Genomic DNA, 17,721 nt, shown 5'->3' with positions numbered 1-17,721 from the left:
ATATTTTATAGAAAGGTCTAATTCTGTTACCAAATGGAGAGAGTTGATCTCAAATTCAATGGAAGCTGACCCTTGCCCATGAGTGCTTTAGTGTCACGTGGCACACAACATTTGCTAATGAGGGAAAAGTCATATGGCTCTACGCTGCTTAGATATTTCAGCAGCTTGTGATCTGTTAATAACGTAGACTGAGGGAGCTTCATGCTAAAATTGTTCTTTTGAACTGTCAGAATTCATAACAGCACATATGGCAAAATATTTGCATCGTGCTTTCCTGCTTTGACTTTTTCTTCTACATTTTCCTGACCAGCGGCTGCTGATGGCTCACAACGCTGACCAGCCACAATGGATCTCATAGTGGTTTACGGTACCCATCGTAAAACGACATAGCAGTACAGTTATGGACATGGCATTTGAGCAATGTGTGTCCGTGGCATGCCATTCGTTGTGTGCTAGTTAGTGACAAAATGGTACATATACGAGTAAATATAGGCCTTCTTCCTGGATGTCAGGACAGCTAACAGGGTTCTGAGCCTTCCAGTTGCAGTTTGCTGCTTCTGAAACATCAGAAATTCTTCAATAACTAAAAATGGATATTGTATGGGCACCTGTTCAGCTGTGTCTCGGTGAAAAATTGAGTTGCTGTCAGTATCTACTTCCCATTTTCACCACAAGCTAATTGGCCGTACTAGCACTCAGGCCAAAGAAGATAAGAATTGGAAAGAAAATTTCTATACCTTCATGTGGTTTCTCAGAGTACAAGGGAACCTCCCAGGAGGAGACTGACATGCTTAAAAGGGGATCTTCCCTGCTCTTTCTGCTGAATGCTTGCCAAAACTCCTCTTCAGATCTTAGAGGGAGAAATTCTGCTCTTGGGTTCAGTCTCCTTTTGGCTGTGGCAGTGTTGTTCACTTCATGCCTAGCTCAGTGTAGAGCTGACAACTTCTGTTGTCTCTTTACCTCCCATTCTAGCACAGAAAGAAGTAGAAAAAAGCTTCTGAAGCGTGTTAGGATGCTACCATGTAGGATGACAAAATGTGTTGTTGTGATGCATTAAGGTGGTGTACGAGTATGTTTTCTTAAGGGACACAATATCAAGCTACCAGTACTTTCGGAACTCTCTGTTGTGTTGCAACCAAGGGAAGGATTTGCCTTTCCTTGAGCATCAAATATGGTCCCAACCCAAAGACAGATTGGTGGTCTGAGTGCTGCTGTGGTCTTGCTGTTACTCAGCAACTTCTCAGGTATCACCCTGGTTGGTGTACTCCTGTGCTCAGAATTTGGTTGATGAATGGATTTAGGTTCAAAAAGAAGTTTTACTTCAGATCGATTTAGTGCAGAAGCAACCTTCTGTTCATTGAATCCATAAAGTGAATTCAGTCTATCCACCTTCTAAATTCTATAATATTTACAGGACCTTAAAGCAGTTGTTGTCTTCTTATGATGCATTGCAATTTGATTCAATTCTAAAGTCCTGCAGTTCCCTGCAGGGAGCTGGGAGAGGCAAGTGAGTTTGATTGATGTGATCTGCGTATTGCAGTCTGTATACTGGAGAGGCAAGTATTTTTTGAGAAACACCTTTTGAATTTGATGTGGCTGCACATAGATGGATTCTAAGCTCCACATGGTCCCTTTCAACCTAAATTTCTTAGGATCCTCTGTGTCTGAATGCTCTGAACATCGCTACCACTGATGGCAAATCCTTTACTGATATCAGATGTCCTTTGACTTAAGTGGAATTACAACAGCTTGAGACTCTGCCTCCTAAAGTATTCACACATGCAGCCTTTTGGGGTCTAACTTTCACACAGAACAACTCCAAAGCAGTCAGTCATATTTTGCAGCTGATTTTTCCAAAAGGTGTAGCTATATGTGAGAAAATGTGACTGCAAGCTGATACTCATATAATTTCCAACCGCTTAAATAATTTGAAGAATATTGGGAACCAATAAACATGGAGCGTTTCCAAAATCTTCAGGCTATTGAAGGTGTCTTGAACAACAGCGTTTTAGCAATAAAGCATGTGCTGTAGTGTAGCAGAGATTTTATTGCAAATTGTGGGAGCCATGAAGTCCAACTTGTGATACAGTCAGAGATAATATAAAGCAACCCATTTAGTTTTGTCTGTTCTGAGTTTTTCGAAGGCTGTGGTTATCAGATAAAAAAAGATCATTTTGATGTGTTTGCCAAGGAAACAGTTGAGATTTCACTGCAGACTGCAAGATGCAGTAGCCAAACTAAAAAACATAACCAATGCTATTGTTCCTTAGTAGTTATTTGCTTGCAGAATATATAAATGATAAAATACTTGGAAAAACATTTGCAAAAGTGGTAAGCCATTTATGCAAGAGCATGTTTTTTCTGCAAGTCTAGACTGGCCTCATTTGGGTGGTTTCAAGTGGAGGTGATTATACTTCTTCGTGTTTCAGGTGAGGGCATTGGCCAGTTCGACTTCAAGTGGATCTTGGCCATAAAATATGTTTCCTTCTTTGGCTGGAATTCTTCCCTGTGCAGATAGCTGATAAAATAAAAACAGAAATTTTATCCTAGAGAGTACAATATGCGTAGCATCTTGGCCAGTCCACCTCTTCTGTTTGAACCTGTACATGCTTACAACATGTGACACTATTTATCAGAAAGCTCCTGAAATTGCTCTTTGTTATTAAGTTTGACGTACTGTATGCGTATTTAAAAGCATAAAATTTACCTGAAATGTGTTTTCAATAACATAACTGAAATGTGTTTTCACTTCCTTGCCTTTTTTTTTTCTTTTCCAGGCAGAGGGTTCCAGGCTTCAGAGGGAACTGAGAGGATATTTAGCAGCCATAAAAGGTGATTTTTAAGTTTTACATCATGTTTTCATAAATGAAACTTCTTTAAAAAATTGAGGCACGTAGGCTTGTTTAAAGTATACAGAGACAAATAGAAGTAATATTGCTTTTGTCATTAGCAGTCAACATTTCTGCTTTGGCTCTGGCACAGGCTCTTTAGCTTGTTGGTAGGGATTCTGCACCTTCACTGTCAACTCATGTGTACATTGTTGCATACAGGGCTTGTCCTTGACTGTCCTTTGTGTGCAGGACTGCTGCCCAGATTCTCACGTTGCATGCATTTTGAGCACCCACAAAATCTACACATCTTCTTACTCATCTTTGCGAATGCTAGAACATGAAATAGCCCATGTACAGCAAGGGATTGCTTGACCTCCACAACTGTAACATTTCCAGGTATTACTAGTTGGATGACGATCTCCCGCCAAAACCGCGCTCCCCACAATTATGTGTTTTCTCATCTATTTCTGCCTGTTTAATCCATTTTTTTTAAGTTTAAAAATCAAATGTGATCTTTTATGATACTACATTGAAAAATCCAAGTAGCAGAAGCTTAGAGGTGAATGCTTAAATATCAGAGATTAAGTTAACAGCTATTTAAATCCTACTGTAAATCCAGCATACTTAGCTTAGCACCATACACAGAGTGTTCCCTTTCTCATGCTGCCACTCTTTGGAGGAGTTGGAGGCTAGATGCTAAAGGGAAGGCAAAAAGATTTGGTGACTGACAGAGAGAAAATAATGCCTTCTTGAGATAAATATATATATGTGCATGTGTATATATTTTAAACCTAATTTCAGTCCAGTAGGGAAAATGTTATGAACCAGTATTAACATCTCTGGAAATCACTGTGTCATAATAAAGCATTAGCAGCTGTTGAAAGGCAGGGAAGAAAACTCTTTTTGATGGGAACTGTAAAACAGGAAGAAAAATGGTAGCTTAAGTGTCTTTGCTGGATGGGCTGAGCAAGGAAAATCTTCTACCAGACAAGAGGTATTATGCCTTGTAGAGATTTGAACAATGTCTTCTGTTCTTAGAGGAAATTTCTGTGTCAGTCAGCACTGGATGCTGATTTTACATTCTTACTTTTCAGTCATCCGTTCCCCACACCCATTAATAGATGGATACTCAGAAGCAACATGATTAGGCTGTTTGTTGTCCAGATGGCTTTTCTATCACATAGGTTGACTGTTTACATGCTGCTTTGACTTCCATGTTGGTGACAAGAATCCCCCTTTCTGTCTTTCATTTTCTTTCTCTTTCATTCTCTTATTTTCCTAGAACTTTGTGCGTTTGTGGTCCTTTTGATGGTTTAATGTCTAGTGGGCTACTCCTTGCACCGAGTTTTGTTTCTAACTTGGCATGAAATGTTTCACTGGGCAACTTTTACCTTTTTAGCCACCCATTTCTGCTCAGCATCTTTCTCCTGTTGCAACCCGTAAGTCCATATTTGAAAATAATTTGGATCGACTTTCTTACTGTGAATGAATGAAAAGTATCTTCATGTCTTAAGACCCAATCATAAGCAACTCACAAAAGCCTTAAAAATGTTATTCTCCGAAGCCAACAAGCCACCAGTGGGGCATCCTTGGCCCTTCATGTGGACTTTTGCACTGTGGAATGGGAGGACAGCCCCAGGCAGGAGTCCAAAAACACAGCTCTGGCTGGGGCTTCCCCAAAGCTGACTAGCTCATCTGTGGCAAAGACCCTTCCAGATTTTGAATGGCAGAAGCAGATTCAGCAACTGCTACCACCTCTTTGTTGCTATTCCTTGAAGGACTGCCATCATGAAAACATTTTGGCTATGCACAAAAGCATGGGAACCCCCAAATTTAGGCACGGGAGTGGGATGTTTGCACATAGGACATCTGAGCCTTGCAGTCATGCTGTCATCAGGGGCTCATTTTGCAAGGAAAAAGGTTGGTCATATTGGAAAATAATGGACTTGATATTCTTGTACTCTTACAGATGTGAGAAAAGCAGTTCATTTTAAAGGGTTTCAGGAATTGGCAAGATAGATAACTTTAACTGAAACATTTTATAAAGTTGGTATGTTGTGAACTCAAGAAAAAGTTTAATTCTGCTGCATGACTTTCGAGTGACTGGATATTACAAATTGGAAGTGTGAGATTCAAGCATGATTTAAGCTAGGAATGGTCAAACAAGCCTTCTTATGACCCCCTATCCCTTGATTTTAATATACTTCACAGTTAGAGATTTGATATCACACATTCTTAAATTAAAGAATTTTTGCCATATTCAGACTCCTCCTCTTGCTCAGAGGTGCTTCTTTGTCTTAGCTGGATCTTGATCTTCACTGCCTGTTACTCAATGACTCAGAGGAATCATGTCATAAAGCTGTTGAACTTCTGAATGGCTTTTATGTGCTGTTTTATTTCACCTGCATGATAGTTTCATGTCTGGGTGTGTATCGGGGGTGTTTGTACCGATGAGACTGTGCACTATCCCCCATTGCTATAGTCCTCTCATGCCTTGGTGTTCTGTCTCTTTCCGTCTCCTTGGCAACATGTATCTGGGTTCTCTACTTCATGGTTTACTTTTTTAAGCTTTTGAGTTCTGTAGGTAATTTGAACAGTTTTATGGACCAATTGTTAAAGAAATTCTATATCAGACATACAGACCTGGATTTGCATGCATGTGGCAAGGTGGCAGAGGTAAAAAAGGAATCCTGAAACATGAAAAAGAAGCACCATGCTTTTCAGGTGACTTAACAAAGTGAGAAATAATAACCAGTTTACAGGAAGGAAAGGGGACATTTTGGAGATCTATAAGCAGTTTTGCTGCCTGTTTGTCAGTCTGTGGCAGACAGACCTGCGTATATCTTCCAAACACACAAATCTTAAAATCAATCATGTAATTTCTTAGAAGCAATAAAACTATCCATAATTTTTGTGAAAAAGTTAGTAATTAATTATGAAATTATTAAATTGTTTCAGTGGAAACTCTAATGCAGGGATGTCAAACTCGTTTTCACCGGGGATAACTACTCCTATATTTTTCCAGTCCTAAACTTACATTCGGCCCTTCAAAGGGACCCGTGAGGCTGATGTGGCCCCTGGTGAAAATGAGTTTGACACCCCTGCTCTACTGGATAACTAGCAATAACAGATACAATCCTTGTGGCAGGATAGATCATTTCACTGGAGAACCACACATTAAGCTCTTTTCCCCACTTAATTAAATATTAAGAGCCAGACCAAGGTACCTCGCTCCATCAGGAAAATGGAATTTTCTCCATGATTCAGTCTAGATTTCCCTGCTGGGCAGTGAGGAAACCCTATTGTATATGGGCCCTATGGAGTCTCAGGCCAGTCTCAATCTCCATGGGAGCTTGAGTATATTGGAATTGTGATGGCAAAGAGTCACCCACCCTCTGCTGTCTCTAGGGTGCTTAATGAGAATGTCTGCACCATCACCCCCAGGATCCCTACCATGTGGGGGCATCTAGGAGTCCTTTGGGGTTCCAGGGACAGGGCTCTTTCCTCTAGAAAGAGAGCTGATTTCATGCAGGAGCCTCAGACGTCAGTAACTGGATTATTCAGCATCATTTTCCCTAAGCGATGCAATTATTTTGGCATTTGTAGTTATTAAATAAGTGACCCAATTACCAAGAAGCAGCAGTACTAAATGAAACAATTGATATTAAATACACTTTTCTAACTGTTCATCAGCAGTAAAAATTCTTCTCACATTTCTTAGTACATTAATGACTTGCTTTAAACAATTCATCTTCCTCAGTGATAGCAGTTAAAAACAGCAGAGAGACACAGCCTGCGGTCTATTGCTGACACTAATCCTCTTAACTTCAGTGCTGAATAATGCATAAAAGGTATCAGTGCATAAGAAAAAATTCTATGTGAAAACTAGCAAATAAAAAAAAACATTGGACATTGTAAGTTTATGCCCACAGGCATGAAAAAGAATGAGAAGCCACTGGACTTATGCACTCATTTGGGGTGTTGCAGTACATCTAGTAGGAAGAGGGGAGTAGAACGGGTGATCTTGTCCTGTAGAAATTTCAGACTGAAGCCCCTGATTGAAGAAGTCAAGTACTGTAATGCCCACTTGCCTCACACTTCACCTGGATTTGATTGATGTTCTTTACAGGAAAGTGGTAGAATGGAGGATTACCAGATTCTCAGAATTGAAAAAAACGCAAAAGTTGGTGCAACTTTGATATGACTCAAGTGTGGGATATTAAATATCTCTCACTTACTCTTTTAAGCAGATAAATGCCTGAGTCCTGTAGTACTTAAAAAAGAAAGTCTGCATAGGAAAAAGTGCTTTGCCCAAGCCTGGTCTGTGTCCAAGCTGAGCTCAGGCCATAGGAGGGATTAGTGTGCTGGCCGCGCGCCGCGGGGACCGAGGTGGTGGGTTTAGCGAGCAGTGTGCAGAAGGGCAAAAGTTCAGGTATCTGAAAGGATCAAACATGAACAGGGATGCACAGACCTTCCTGGTCTGTGCGCTCACCCCGAGCGGACAGAAGCAGCCTTCTCAGGCACAGTGATATAGTGCTGGTTTTGCCTTGCCTCTTGAATTTATTAATTTGTAGTGGCATTGAAGATTTTAAATTAGTCCCGTCTGGAAAAATATGCAAAGTTCGTCTGTCTTTTAATGTAATCTGGCATATTCTAGGCAAAAAAAAAAAAGAGCCCCTTCAGTCAGGAACCCTTTCTTGGCTAGTGATACATCATTCTAAGCATTAACCATGAAGAAGGAAAGGAAGAAATGTATCTTAAGTTCTTGTGTTGTACCAATTCTCTGAGCTGAGCTCTTTCACTAAAAAGCACCCCAAGACAATAGCTGAAGAGATCAAATATTCTGTTTTGACAGCCTTTGATGTAAGGGTGAAAACTTGTACCCTCTGAACACCAGGGTTTCCTTTGTGCTTGTTCTCCCCCTCTCCCACAGCATTCTCCCTCTTGAACCCAAAGTCTGAGAAGAGCCATCTGCCTCCAGCTGTTTCAGTATCTTTTCTTCCTATCCTTCTCATTTCATAGACCAGCATTTTTATATTAGGAAGTGTGCACTATTGCATTTATCTTCCTGCTGTGTCTCGAGTGTGTTTTGGAATGGTGGAATAGCTACTGACTAGGTCAATTCTGCTCTTCTAGACATTCAAGTTTCAAATGGATTCTCTTCCACTCCTAAACATTTATTTGTGCAGAAAACAGAAATATCAATGTAATTCCTAAACTCAGCCACTGAGCAGTTAAATCTGAAGATCACGCTAGAGATATTTTCAAGACAGCACAGATGTGCTGCAACAAACAGACTTTGACTGGAGAAAAAAATGTGTTCTTTAAAAAAAAGTTAATGCTAGGTAAAAAAATTGGCAGTGTTCAAATTTTGCAAAGAAGTTGAAATAAAGTTGTCATTTAAAAATTACTGATTCTGAACTGACTCTTAGCATGTTAGGTGAGGTTTTTTTTCATTGGGTTCACAGTCATATTCAACACATAATATATTTGTGCTCCATCAAAATGGAAAGGCAACCCTGATATTTTCACTGAGGGCTGTAATTTATTCACTGGTGTCAAACTGCTCTCAATGGAGATAGGTTTAGGCTCCTTCTTGTGATATAGTTGAAGCCATCAGTAGTCCCCGTTCTTGTTTCACCTGTGGTAGCCAGAGCTCCAGAAGTGACTCAGCGCACTTCTCTGTAGACACCACCCTGCTGCAAGCGTAAAGAAGATCTGAGCTCCACGTACTTCTAAACCTGCTGGGTGAGCATACAAGATAATAATTCTTCATAAAACCAGGTCCATTAGGGCCCAAGTGCAGGCATCTTTTTTCCCTAGGCACCGTCTCAGCTCTTGCCAGTCCTCTGCTTCATTATTTACATATCTTCAGGTCACCAGCATTATTGTGGGCACAAAAATAACAAGCTCAACCACTCTCACTTTACATATGAAAGCTCCCAAGGCTTAAATATCTTTGAAAACAAGGAAGTGGAGAAATTCTGAGATATGTTCTACCTATGTGAGACCTACTCTCTTCCGGGGAGCACTTTTGTTTAGCACAGACACCTTCTAGCTTTTCTCCTAAATCCATTTTTATAGACAGCAATTCCCATGAATCTCTGACACTTTAGCCATGTCACCCTGGAGATGCCTCTTCATCTACATGGGTGGGCCTGGTACTCACTACAGACAAGGCAGAAAACTGCTGGAAGAGCTGAGGATAAACAAAGGTTTGATTGCCTTCTCTAGTGGTAGTCTTTCAATTGGATCTTAAATGTCTTTTGTGGGGAGGACTACCTTTTGAGTTGTTATTCAGATTCAGATATGTTTAGTTCAGAATAGAAAGTGGAGTCTTTAATCTGATAGAAATCTTTTTCTTGTGTTAATCCTTCTGTGAGGGACACTTCTCATTAACCTGGGTAAACACAGAGGTTTTGTTTCAGCTCTTGAAAATTATACTCTAAACATGATGGAGTAGGTACATGTGGGTCAAAATAAAGATTCAGCAACTGTTTCATGTAGTTTGTAGTTACATGTCCCTCTTTCTGTCGAATTACAGGGATGCAAGATGCCTCAAAGAAGCTTACAGAGTCTCTTCATGAAGTGTATGAGCCAGATTGGTATGGACGAGAAGATGTGAAAATGATCGGAGAGGTAAGATGAGTAAATACAGGTAAGAAGTATTTTGGCTGTAAATGGATTATCTGAGCTATTGAGAAGTGTACATCTAAAATTTCTCTTAATTCTTCGTTGCACGTTAAATCCTGTTTTGAGCATAGAAATTATTTGTTTCGTGAAATGCACCTCCTGCTGACCAAACACCGCATTTGCAGTGTCTATTTTGTGAGCTAGCTGCTGTAAGCTCCCATTGAGGATAGCGTCACTGTTAACAGAATCGGTCCTGGTAGCAACTGATTGTCAAGTTTGTACAAGGTATCTTACATGCAGTTTCACAGTCGGGATTCTCAATTCAACTGAATGTTGAAAATTATCAATCTGCTTATCCTTGTGTGCTGCATAAGAACTGTTGAGCCAGTGGCGCTAAGCAGGATACCTGATTGGACACTTGCCTTCCTCTGACAAGAATACGGAATTTAAGGCCAAATTAGGCTGCAGGGCACTATTCATTTTAGCCTTCCTGGAGTTCCTTCAGTGATTAGAGAGAAATAGACTTTTCTAGAGGCCATTGCAGGAGTTTAACTCTTAATTGCCTGCTTAGAGTGAACAGCCTTAATTCTGGAAGTCTGTCAGCAATTGTGCTGGTGGTAACAAGGAAGTGTGAACTGTTATCACTGCGCCTTTTAACTACCTGGCTTCCAGTGTGCAAGGCCTCCTGGATAATATAATTAACAAGAGACTGGAAGACAGAGCAGTCTTCCCGAATCTGCGTACTGATTGCTTTTCTTCCCGGAGGCTGCCTTCCTTTACACTTCCCTGCTGCTGAAAGCATGAAGTGTTTCTGGTTTTAAAAGCACCCAACTTCTAAACTGTGTAAGTTAATTTACTATACCATTTATATTGCTTTATGTTAAACAGCTGGAATATCTCCTGCTGCGTCTTGCTGTAGCACCTCACCTTGAATCTGCAGGCTATTAGATTTTACACTAAGAAATTTGTGTATGAAAGGACCAAAAGTTGGCTCTTAATCTCTGTTAGATGTAGGGGTAAATGTTAGATGTGTCTTCTTAATAAGAGACTCACGTGGGCATCATTACAAAATTTCTGCTCCTGATTTTTCCCCTGTATAATCACAAATGTGGATTTATGTGTCCCTCAACCTGGAGTTAAAGAAGAATGATATATTTGTGCAGTCCAGGATAGAAATGATCACTCCAAAAGGGATCCACCTAAATGACCTTATCGTGTGTGACAGGAAAGACGATGGCTTAGAGGACTCTTCAGCATTTTTTTTAGGCCATTTGCTTTTAGAAAACCTCCATTATTTTAATTTGTTCAAAATGTGTATCAGCAAGACATAAAGGCAAATCTACAAGACTGGCAGTTGCTTTCTATAATCTAATGCTGTGCTGCTCTGTAGACCACTGTGATTAAATATTGTGTTAATAAATGAGGTATTTCTTTCAAGCATGATTAATAGGTTGTAATAATTCATTAGGGACTCTGTTGGGGTAGGAAATGAATGAACTTAATGCTGGCATCACACAGCATTTATAATATGCCCTATAGTAGCTCAGGGTAAAACAAACACTAGGGAATAATTTTCTGAACTTGCTGGCAAGGATAACAACCCTACAGAGCAATATTCACTGCCTTTAGCTTCTCTGCCATCAAAGGAGGGAGTTCTTTGTGATTTTTGAAATGTGCAAAGAAAAGGGGGATCAGGATGTTTAATACGTGCTAATGCATTGTTCAGTTGAGAACCTGGGACCTCAAACACTGTGTCTCTATGTAACAGGGTTCGCTTCTGGCAAGGAATCTCATCCTGCTCCCCACGGGGTCCTTGTCACATTAGCTGCATTAACATCTTCTTAAAAAACAGAAAAATACAAGGGGTGTATCTTGGTAACTCTCCCAGAGCTGCAAAGGGGACTGGAGAAAAGCAGTGCGGCTTGAGGGGGGATTTTGTTTATTTTGCCTTCTGATGTTAGAATGTTTCATATATGACATCCCAGTTCTCTAGCAGTGGAGAGATGAAGTTCTTGTCTGTGCATCGACCATTTCATCACATGTACCTCAATGGCACAAAAAGTACAGGATGGGAAGACCTTTCTTAGGATAGGTCTCCACAGCATTCATTTCAAAAATGACCAAGAAAAACTAAACTTACAAATCCATGTAATTGATGGGAAACCTGCTTATTTTTTTTTTAAATTTGATTTACTTCTCTATTTTTAGTTGTACTTCTTTTCTCTGTAAGGAAGGTTCTTCATCAGTGAATATACTTAAGCATAAGAACCAGGACAGCCTCAGATTGTTGACCCTTGGGGACTTGAAACCCCGAGGAAGACCTTGAATCTGTGATATCCTTGTTTTCACATTGCAGTTACTATATGAAAAAAGGAAAACACAAACTAGTTATTAAGCTAAATCTTCTTTTGTTGTGAACTAAAACTTGCAATGTCAAGGTATTCCTTTTTATTTAGCTTGTAAGTCCAATTTGATTTATTAACATAATGAACATTTTTAAACTTCAGGAGAATTGATCTTTACCAATTACATTTGTATTTCACATAGGTTTGGAGTGGAATTAAACTACTACATGCATTTTTCTCTTTACAGAAATGTGATGAACTTTGGGAAGACTTCCATCAAAAACTGGTGGATGGGTCATTGTTGACCTTGGATACATATCTAGGACAATTTCCTGATATCAAAGTACAGTAATGATTTCCTATAAAGAACAATTTGTAAAATTACTGTTGAGTCATAAAATAAATAGAAAATGAGGCTACAAGCAAAGAAAAATAAAAAGCGGGGGGGGGAGATGGAATTCATTCTCTTCTGGAGTGTGAAAAATGTTGTTCTGTAAGTAAATCCCTGACATTAGGCTGCACTGATTTTTCCAAGTGAACAAAAATATTTTTCATGCAGTAGTACTTGAAAGTACATTAGCCTTCCTAGATAAAACTTTTATGTTTTTTTCCTACTCCTATTTTATTGTTCCTATTTGGTATGAGATAATTCTCACCAGCTTCAACAGGGACACATTAAGCTCTTCAGCTGCTAAAATGCCAGGCAAATTACAACATGAAAAGCAGGCCTTCTGCTGTTGGCTAGATGCACCTGTGGGTATCTAAATATCTTTCTTTTACTAAGCCATGGTTCCTGTCTTTTAATTAGTTATAAAGGATTTCGTGATACACATCAGGAGGGACCATTATGCAGACTGTAGCCTCTCCCAGGTGCCTGTCTGGTGTACAGTCCAGGGAGATAGTTGCTAGATGAAATGTGTGGGGAAGGAATCATTACAGATGAGAGGTAGATACTTTTATATTTTAATGTGACTATATGGACATAGCTGGAAATTCTTTGTGATGGTTTATAATTGAGTCAATGTCACGCAGTCGTCCCTTTTGTCATTACATCAGGGACAAAAGAAAAAATACTTTAAAATATCCCAACATTACTGATGTTAATTCTCAAACTTGTTTGTAAAACAAACAGCGCTTATGCTTTCTCAGAATGTGGAATTTACATATAATATGTGGGTTTCTAAAGTCAATATATATCAAAGGACTTCTTAATTTTAAAAGAATTATAGCACATAAATTAGAATTCCTATTGTATGTTGAACTCAAGTTATCTTAGTTGTGTGTCAGAGCAACTGTACTGAGAAGTATAGTTTAAGCATTTTTCCAGCTCTGGAAAAAAAAAGTGTTAATTATTTATTAAATTTGCACACTGTCTAGAAGGCAAAAAGATGGTATTACCGTGAGTTTAACAGGTCCGTTTATTCTGGAGAATCAGACAAAACTTGCATAATATTGGTATCTCATTTCTAAGGCCCATAAGCCCTATACCTGCAAAAACCCCTTCCAAGCCATCTGTAAACAGATTCCTTAGTTAAAATAAGGTGATTAGTTTGTCTGTTTTACCATGTCCATATTCCTGTATGATTGAGTAATTCAGCTATGAGCAGCAGATTAGGGAGAATAAAAATGTCAAAAACTTAAATTACAACATAGATAAAATAGCTTTTTAAAAAGTGCTATTTGTGCTGACTTTCATTTGTACTCCTGTACAGACTCGCATTGCAAAACGAAGCAGGAAGCTAGTGGACTACGACAGTGCAAGACATCATCTAGAAGCCCTGCAGAGCTCAAAAAGAAAAGATGAAAGCAGAATTACCAAGGTAGCACAGTCAGAAGGATGTTGGCAGAAGACTGAGGGAGCTTGGGTGGCATTTGTTTCTGTGCAGAGACAGAGCACAAAACATAGTATTTATTGAGTATTTGGGTGCGTGCAGAGGGCACACTCAGCCTCTCTCAGTAATGAGTCCCATTCAAGCCCCAACTTTCTCTCTTGATGAGACTGGGGGGGACAGCAAGTCCTGTGTTGGCCTGCATGGTGTGGGACTGAGTCACATTCTTTGTTAATAAAAATTGTAAAAGACTCACAAAAAAATAAAAAGGACAAAAAACCCCCTGTGCTGTGTCATGCTGATTGCAGAAGTTACTCAATTTGGTTTTGTTTTAGGCAGAAGAAGAATTTCAAAAAGCACAGAAAGTGTTTGAAGAGTTTAACACTGATTTACAAGAAGAGTTGCCATCTTTGTGGTCACGGTAAGCCTAGGCAGATATTGTCTGGAAAGCCTAACAGGGGAGTGAGGAATTTAAGGCCTAAAAGAGGAGTAAGGAAAGGGAATCAGAGATTTTTTAATGAGCTGGTTGAAAATGGTTTGATAGCTCCCTGATCCCATCCATTATCTTTTTGAAATAATAAAGGGGAAAATGCCTGCAAATGATCCAGTATTATACCTACTGTAAGTGTATTTATGCTTATTTCTTCCAGTGTATCTTGGCACTTAATATTCATTCTCATATCTTCATTCTGAGGTACAAAAAGTTCTCCATTTTATGGGTAAAGAACTGTGTCAGAGCACAGAACAGCAGATCCTCACTACAATTCACTGCTTCCGTAACCTTTCTCGGACACCTTGGTGGTGGATACCTGATCCTTTAAAACAAAGAACCTTACAAATGTATAATGATTTTGTGGCAATTGTTCTTTCTAAGTTCCTGTAAGGTACTACTAAAGCAGTGGAAGAAGAGGAAAACAACTGCTGACTATGGCTACATTAGAATACACATTTCATACTTTTGCACTGACTATGTCTGCGATGTAGAAGCATTTGATGGCATAGATCATTCATTTGAGATGTTTAAACATGAATTGTGTTTATACAGAAAATGTGGACAAAATTTAATGGGAGAACAAAAGCACTAGAAAAATAAGAATCTCATTAGTGTACCATGTTTTTTAACAAATGACCGTCTGGAGTGAAAATGTGTTGTGAGTCACCAAATTACCTTTTGTCTTCTCTGCCTTCTGTTAAACAGAAAGTTTCTCTGCTGTGTTTCTGACTATTTCAGTTTAAAAGTTTCTTAGCACTTCAAGATTTTTGTTTTATGGACTTACTAAAAGTAAAACTGCATATGAATGATTTAGAGAAAGAGTCCTTTTATTTCAATATGTGTATTGCCCACTGAGGGAAAGGCAGAATTTGATTTGAACAATAAGTATGATTTAGAAACCAATTGCTTTCAGAGTCCTCTTTTTTTTTTTTTTTTTAAGTTATAATGTAACAATTCATCAGGAAGAAACTAATCCATAAAGTTGACATTTTACAGACTTATTCTTATGCCAAAGTTGATTTTTGTTAATAAATTTTGGAGAAATTACACGTGAAAGTTTTAAATAGGAAAAAGAATAATTCAAAATCTAAGAAAACACCTTCTGCTTTCAAAGCGCACAAGTGGTATGTAATCATTCATCCCAGTCAAGCAGATTTTTGACTGCATGTGTGAAAGTGTCTGGTCTATATTAGAAATTATTTTCTCTTAGATACAGATGTGTGTATTTCAGGGCTGATTTCTTTAAGGAGGGCTGAGCATGGGACACCCACTCCCAGGCTGTACAGAGCTGTACACTTTAAAGCTGCCTCCAGAAGCACTTGCATCACCTTGGTGCTGCCGTAGCATCTCCGACACGAGCACTCGCAGTGACAAAGTGGTACCTCTCCCCATTCCACCCACGGTTGCCTGCTGTCTGGTGGTACACAGGGTGGCCAGTGCAACTTGCCTTCCGTGTGCTTTTGCCACAATCATGCTGATTATTTTCCAATCTTCCCCTTCTCTAGAACAAGCTGAAACCCCCTGCTGTGAAGTAGTCTCAACTTGGTTCACTCTGTGCAGTGTGAAATGTGGCGGTTCTTAACACAAACAGAAATAATCATGAAGGAGCTGATGTGAAATCCTGACACTCAATGCAATTATTTGCTTTGCTGAGAAAAATAGTCAACAATGCTGCTTGTAGTCTGGAAAGAAATTAATTAATTTGCCTTGGTGGCCCTCCCACCCCTATCTTTTATTCTCTTTTTGCTTTCTTTGTGCCATCCTCTGTAGACGAGTTGGCTTCTATGTGAACACCTTCAAAAATGTATCCAGCCTCGAAGCCAAGTTTCACAAGGAAATAGCTTTAGTGAGTAAAAATGTATATCTCATGTATAATGGATTATGTGATATGCATAAAAGCAAGCAAATGTCTCGTAATGCAGCAGTATAAATCTAGCAGTGGCACATATGAGAATCTGCCCTAGATACAGATTTGCAGTGTAACTTTTGTATTTGTTTCTACTCGCCTTTTTGTTCTCTCCTTAAGGGAAGGGTAGCCAATACCATTTTGGATTGCAGTACATTATCAGTTGTAGCAATGAATTAAGTTTCTATTTTGCTAACTTCTCCATTCCTTTTAGCACAATATTCCATTGAGTATTTTTCTGTGTCCAATTGCTAAGCATCTCATTGCTTCAATCAGTACAAGAAAAACATGTCAAGCATTCCCTTCAAGACTGCTGTATACGTTGTCAGCAATGCAACTATATCTGTGACTGTTAGACAAATTGAACAGTTTCAGTGAGGATCTTTTGAATGTACCTTTCTAAGTGGTACTATCTAGTAACAGTAACCTACTAATAGGAGCCAAGATTGTTTGAAAAACTTGCTTGATTGAAGTCTCACTTAAATTTGGATTAGGTTTTTGAGGGGAAAACATGAATCTTCTTGGCTACTCATGTTGCTTTAAACTTTAGGCAACTTCCTTCATCAGAGATCAGGCAGCAGTCAGTCACACTTAGAAACTTGTTCTCTGAAAACCAGCTCATTTTTTTTTAAGAACTACTATTTTTTCATTCTATAAATTTTGGTAGGATTCCACTTTTTCTTTGGGTATACATGGCACTGAGTATTTTTGAAAGGATCTATATGACATTTTAAAGTTATCAGATTATATATTATCAAGTTATCAGACCAGATTTATCACCTGTACTTTTAATCATGTGTTTCATTTGAACTCAGGCGAGTGTTTTGTTTTCTCAGTTATGTCACAAACTATACGAAGTGATGACGAAGCTGGGAGATCAGCACGCAGACAAGGCCTTCACCATTCAAGGGGCACCAAGGTGAATTTACTGCTTTTTTTAATGAATTCCTTTGCAGTAGCCTTTGTGGGTTTCAGCATATGTAGTAATCACCTGCACTATGTGTAACTATTGCTGCACAACAGTAACTGGGTCTGTTCATTCAGGATGGTAGATGAAGGTCCCTTGGATGAAGTTCTCAATATGAGCAAAGATGCAAAATTTCCTTCATCACCCACTTATTTTTCCTTTCAGAAAAAAGAATAAAGGCCGGATTCTCATCTGTTGCAATTTAGCCTAGTTCATTGTAGACTGTTACACCAATTTGTACCACTTAAGTATATAGCTGTATTCTTAGGTGCTTAGTTTACAGCAATTTTGCTAGCTCTCATGATTTTTTTTTTAAAGCCTTGAAATACTTAGATGTAGTTTTAGCTCCTAAAGGCATATGATTAGGTGAGAATCCCAGCCTTTTTAAACCAGCTTTTATCTCTTCTGCTTATGGGGAAAAGTCAAGAAATGTGATCTGAGAGTGCATCAGAAAAGCTGAAGTAAAAAGAATGTCACAAAATAACATCTTTTTAATGACTTTAAAGAGAAATCTTGTCTTAAATTAAAAACAAAAGGATAAAAGGTTTAAAATCAGATGATGCTTTCTTAAGGTCAGTGGATACCAGTGCAGTATTTCTGATTTTTTGCTTGCAATAAATGTAGCCTTTCTGCCGTAATTTGATCTCTCGGTACTGTAATAGTGGTAGGCAGAAGGGGTTGAAATTATGAAACAGTGAGACTTATCAAAACAGAATG

At 38.9% G+C, this 17,721-nt stretch overlaps 1 protein-coding gene across 10 annotated transcripts in view; it reads left to right on the top strand.

The window, feature by feature from the left end:
- Positions 1-17,721, top strand: part of LOC136098724 (amphiphysin) — a 161,137-nt gene that overhangs the window by 107,287 nt on the left and 36,129 nt on the right. For all 10 annotated transcript variants that reach the window (XM_071804753.1, XM_071804752.1, XM_071804750.1 and 7 more), the window contains exons 3-9: positions 2,778-2,832; positions 9,376-9,470; positions 12,057-12,152; positions 13,522-13,629; positions 13,974-14,059; positions 15,902-15,977; positions 16,874-16,956. In XM_071804753.1, coding sequence (XP_071660854.1) covers positions 2,778-2,832; positions 9,376-9,470; positions 12,057-12,152; positions 13,522-13,629; positions 13,974-14,059; positions 15,902-15,977; positions 16,874-16,956 — 599 coding nt within the window. The remainder of the gene's footprint in view (positions 1-2,777; positions 2,833-9,375; positions 9,471-12,056; positions 12,153-13,521; positions 13,630-13,973; positions 14,060-15,901; positions 15,978-16,873; positions 16,957-17,721) is intronic.

The sequence above is a fragment of the Patagioenas fasciata genome, chromosome 2, assembly GCF_037038585.1.
Source record: "Patagioenas fasciata isolate bPatFas1 chromosome 2, bPatFas1.hap1, whole genome shotgun sequence".
Lineage (NCBI taxonomy): Eukaryota > Metazoa > Chordata > Aves > Columbiformes > Columbidae > Patagioenas > Patagioenas fasciata.
This window is presented reverse-complemented; position numbering and strand designations above follow the sequence as displayed.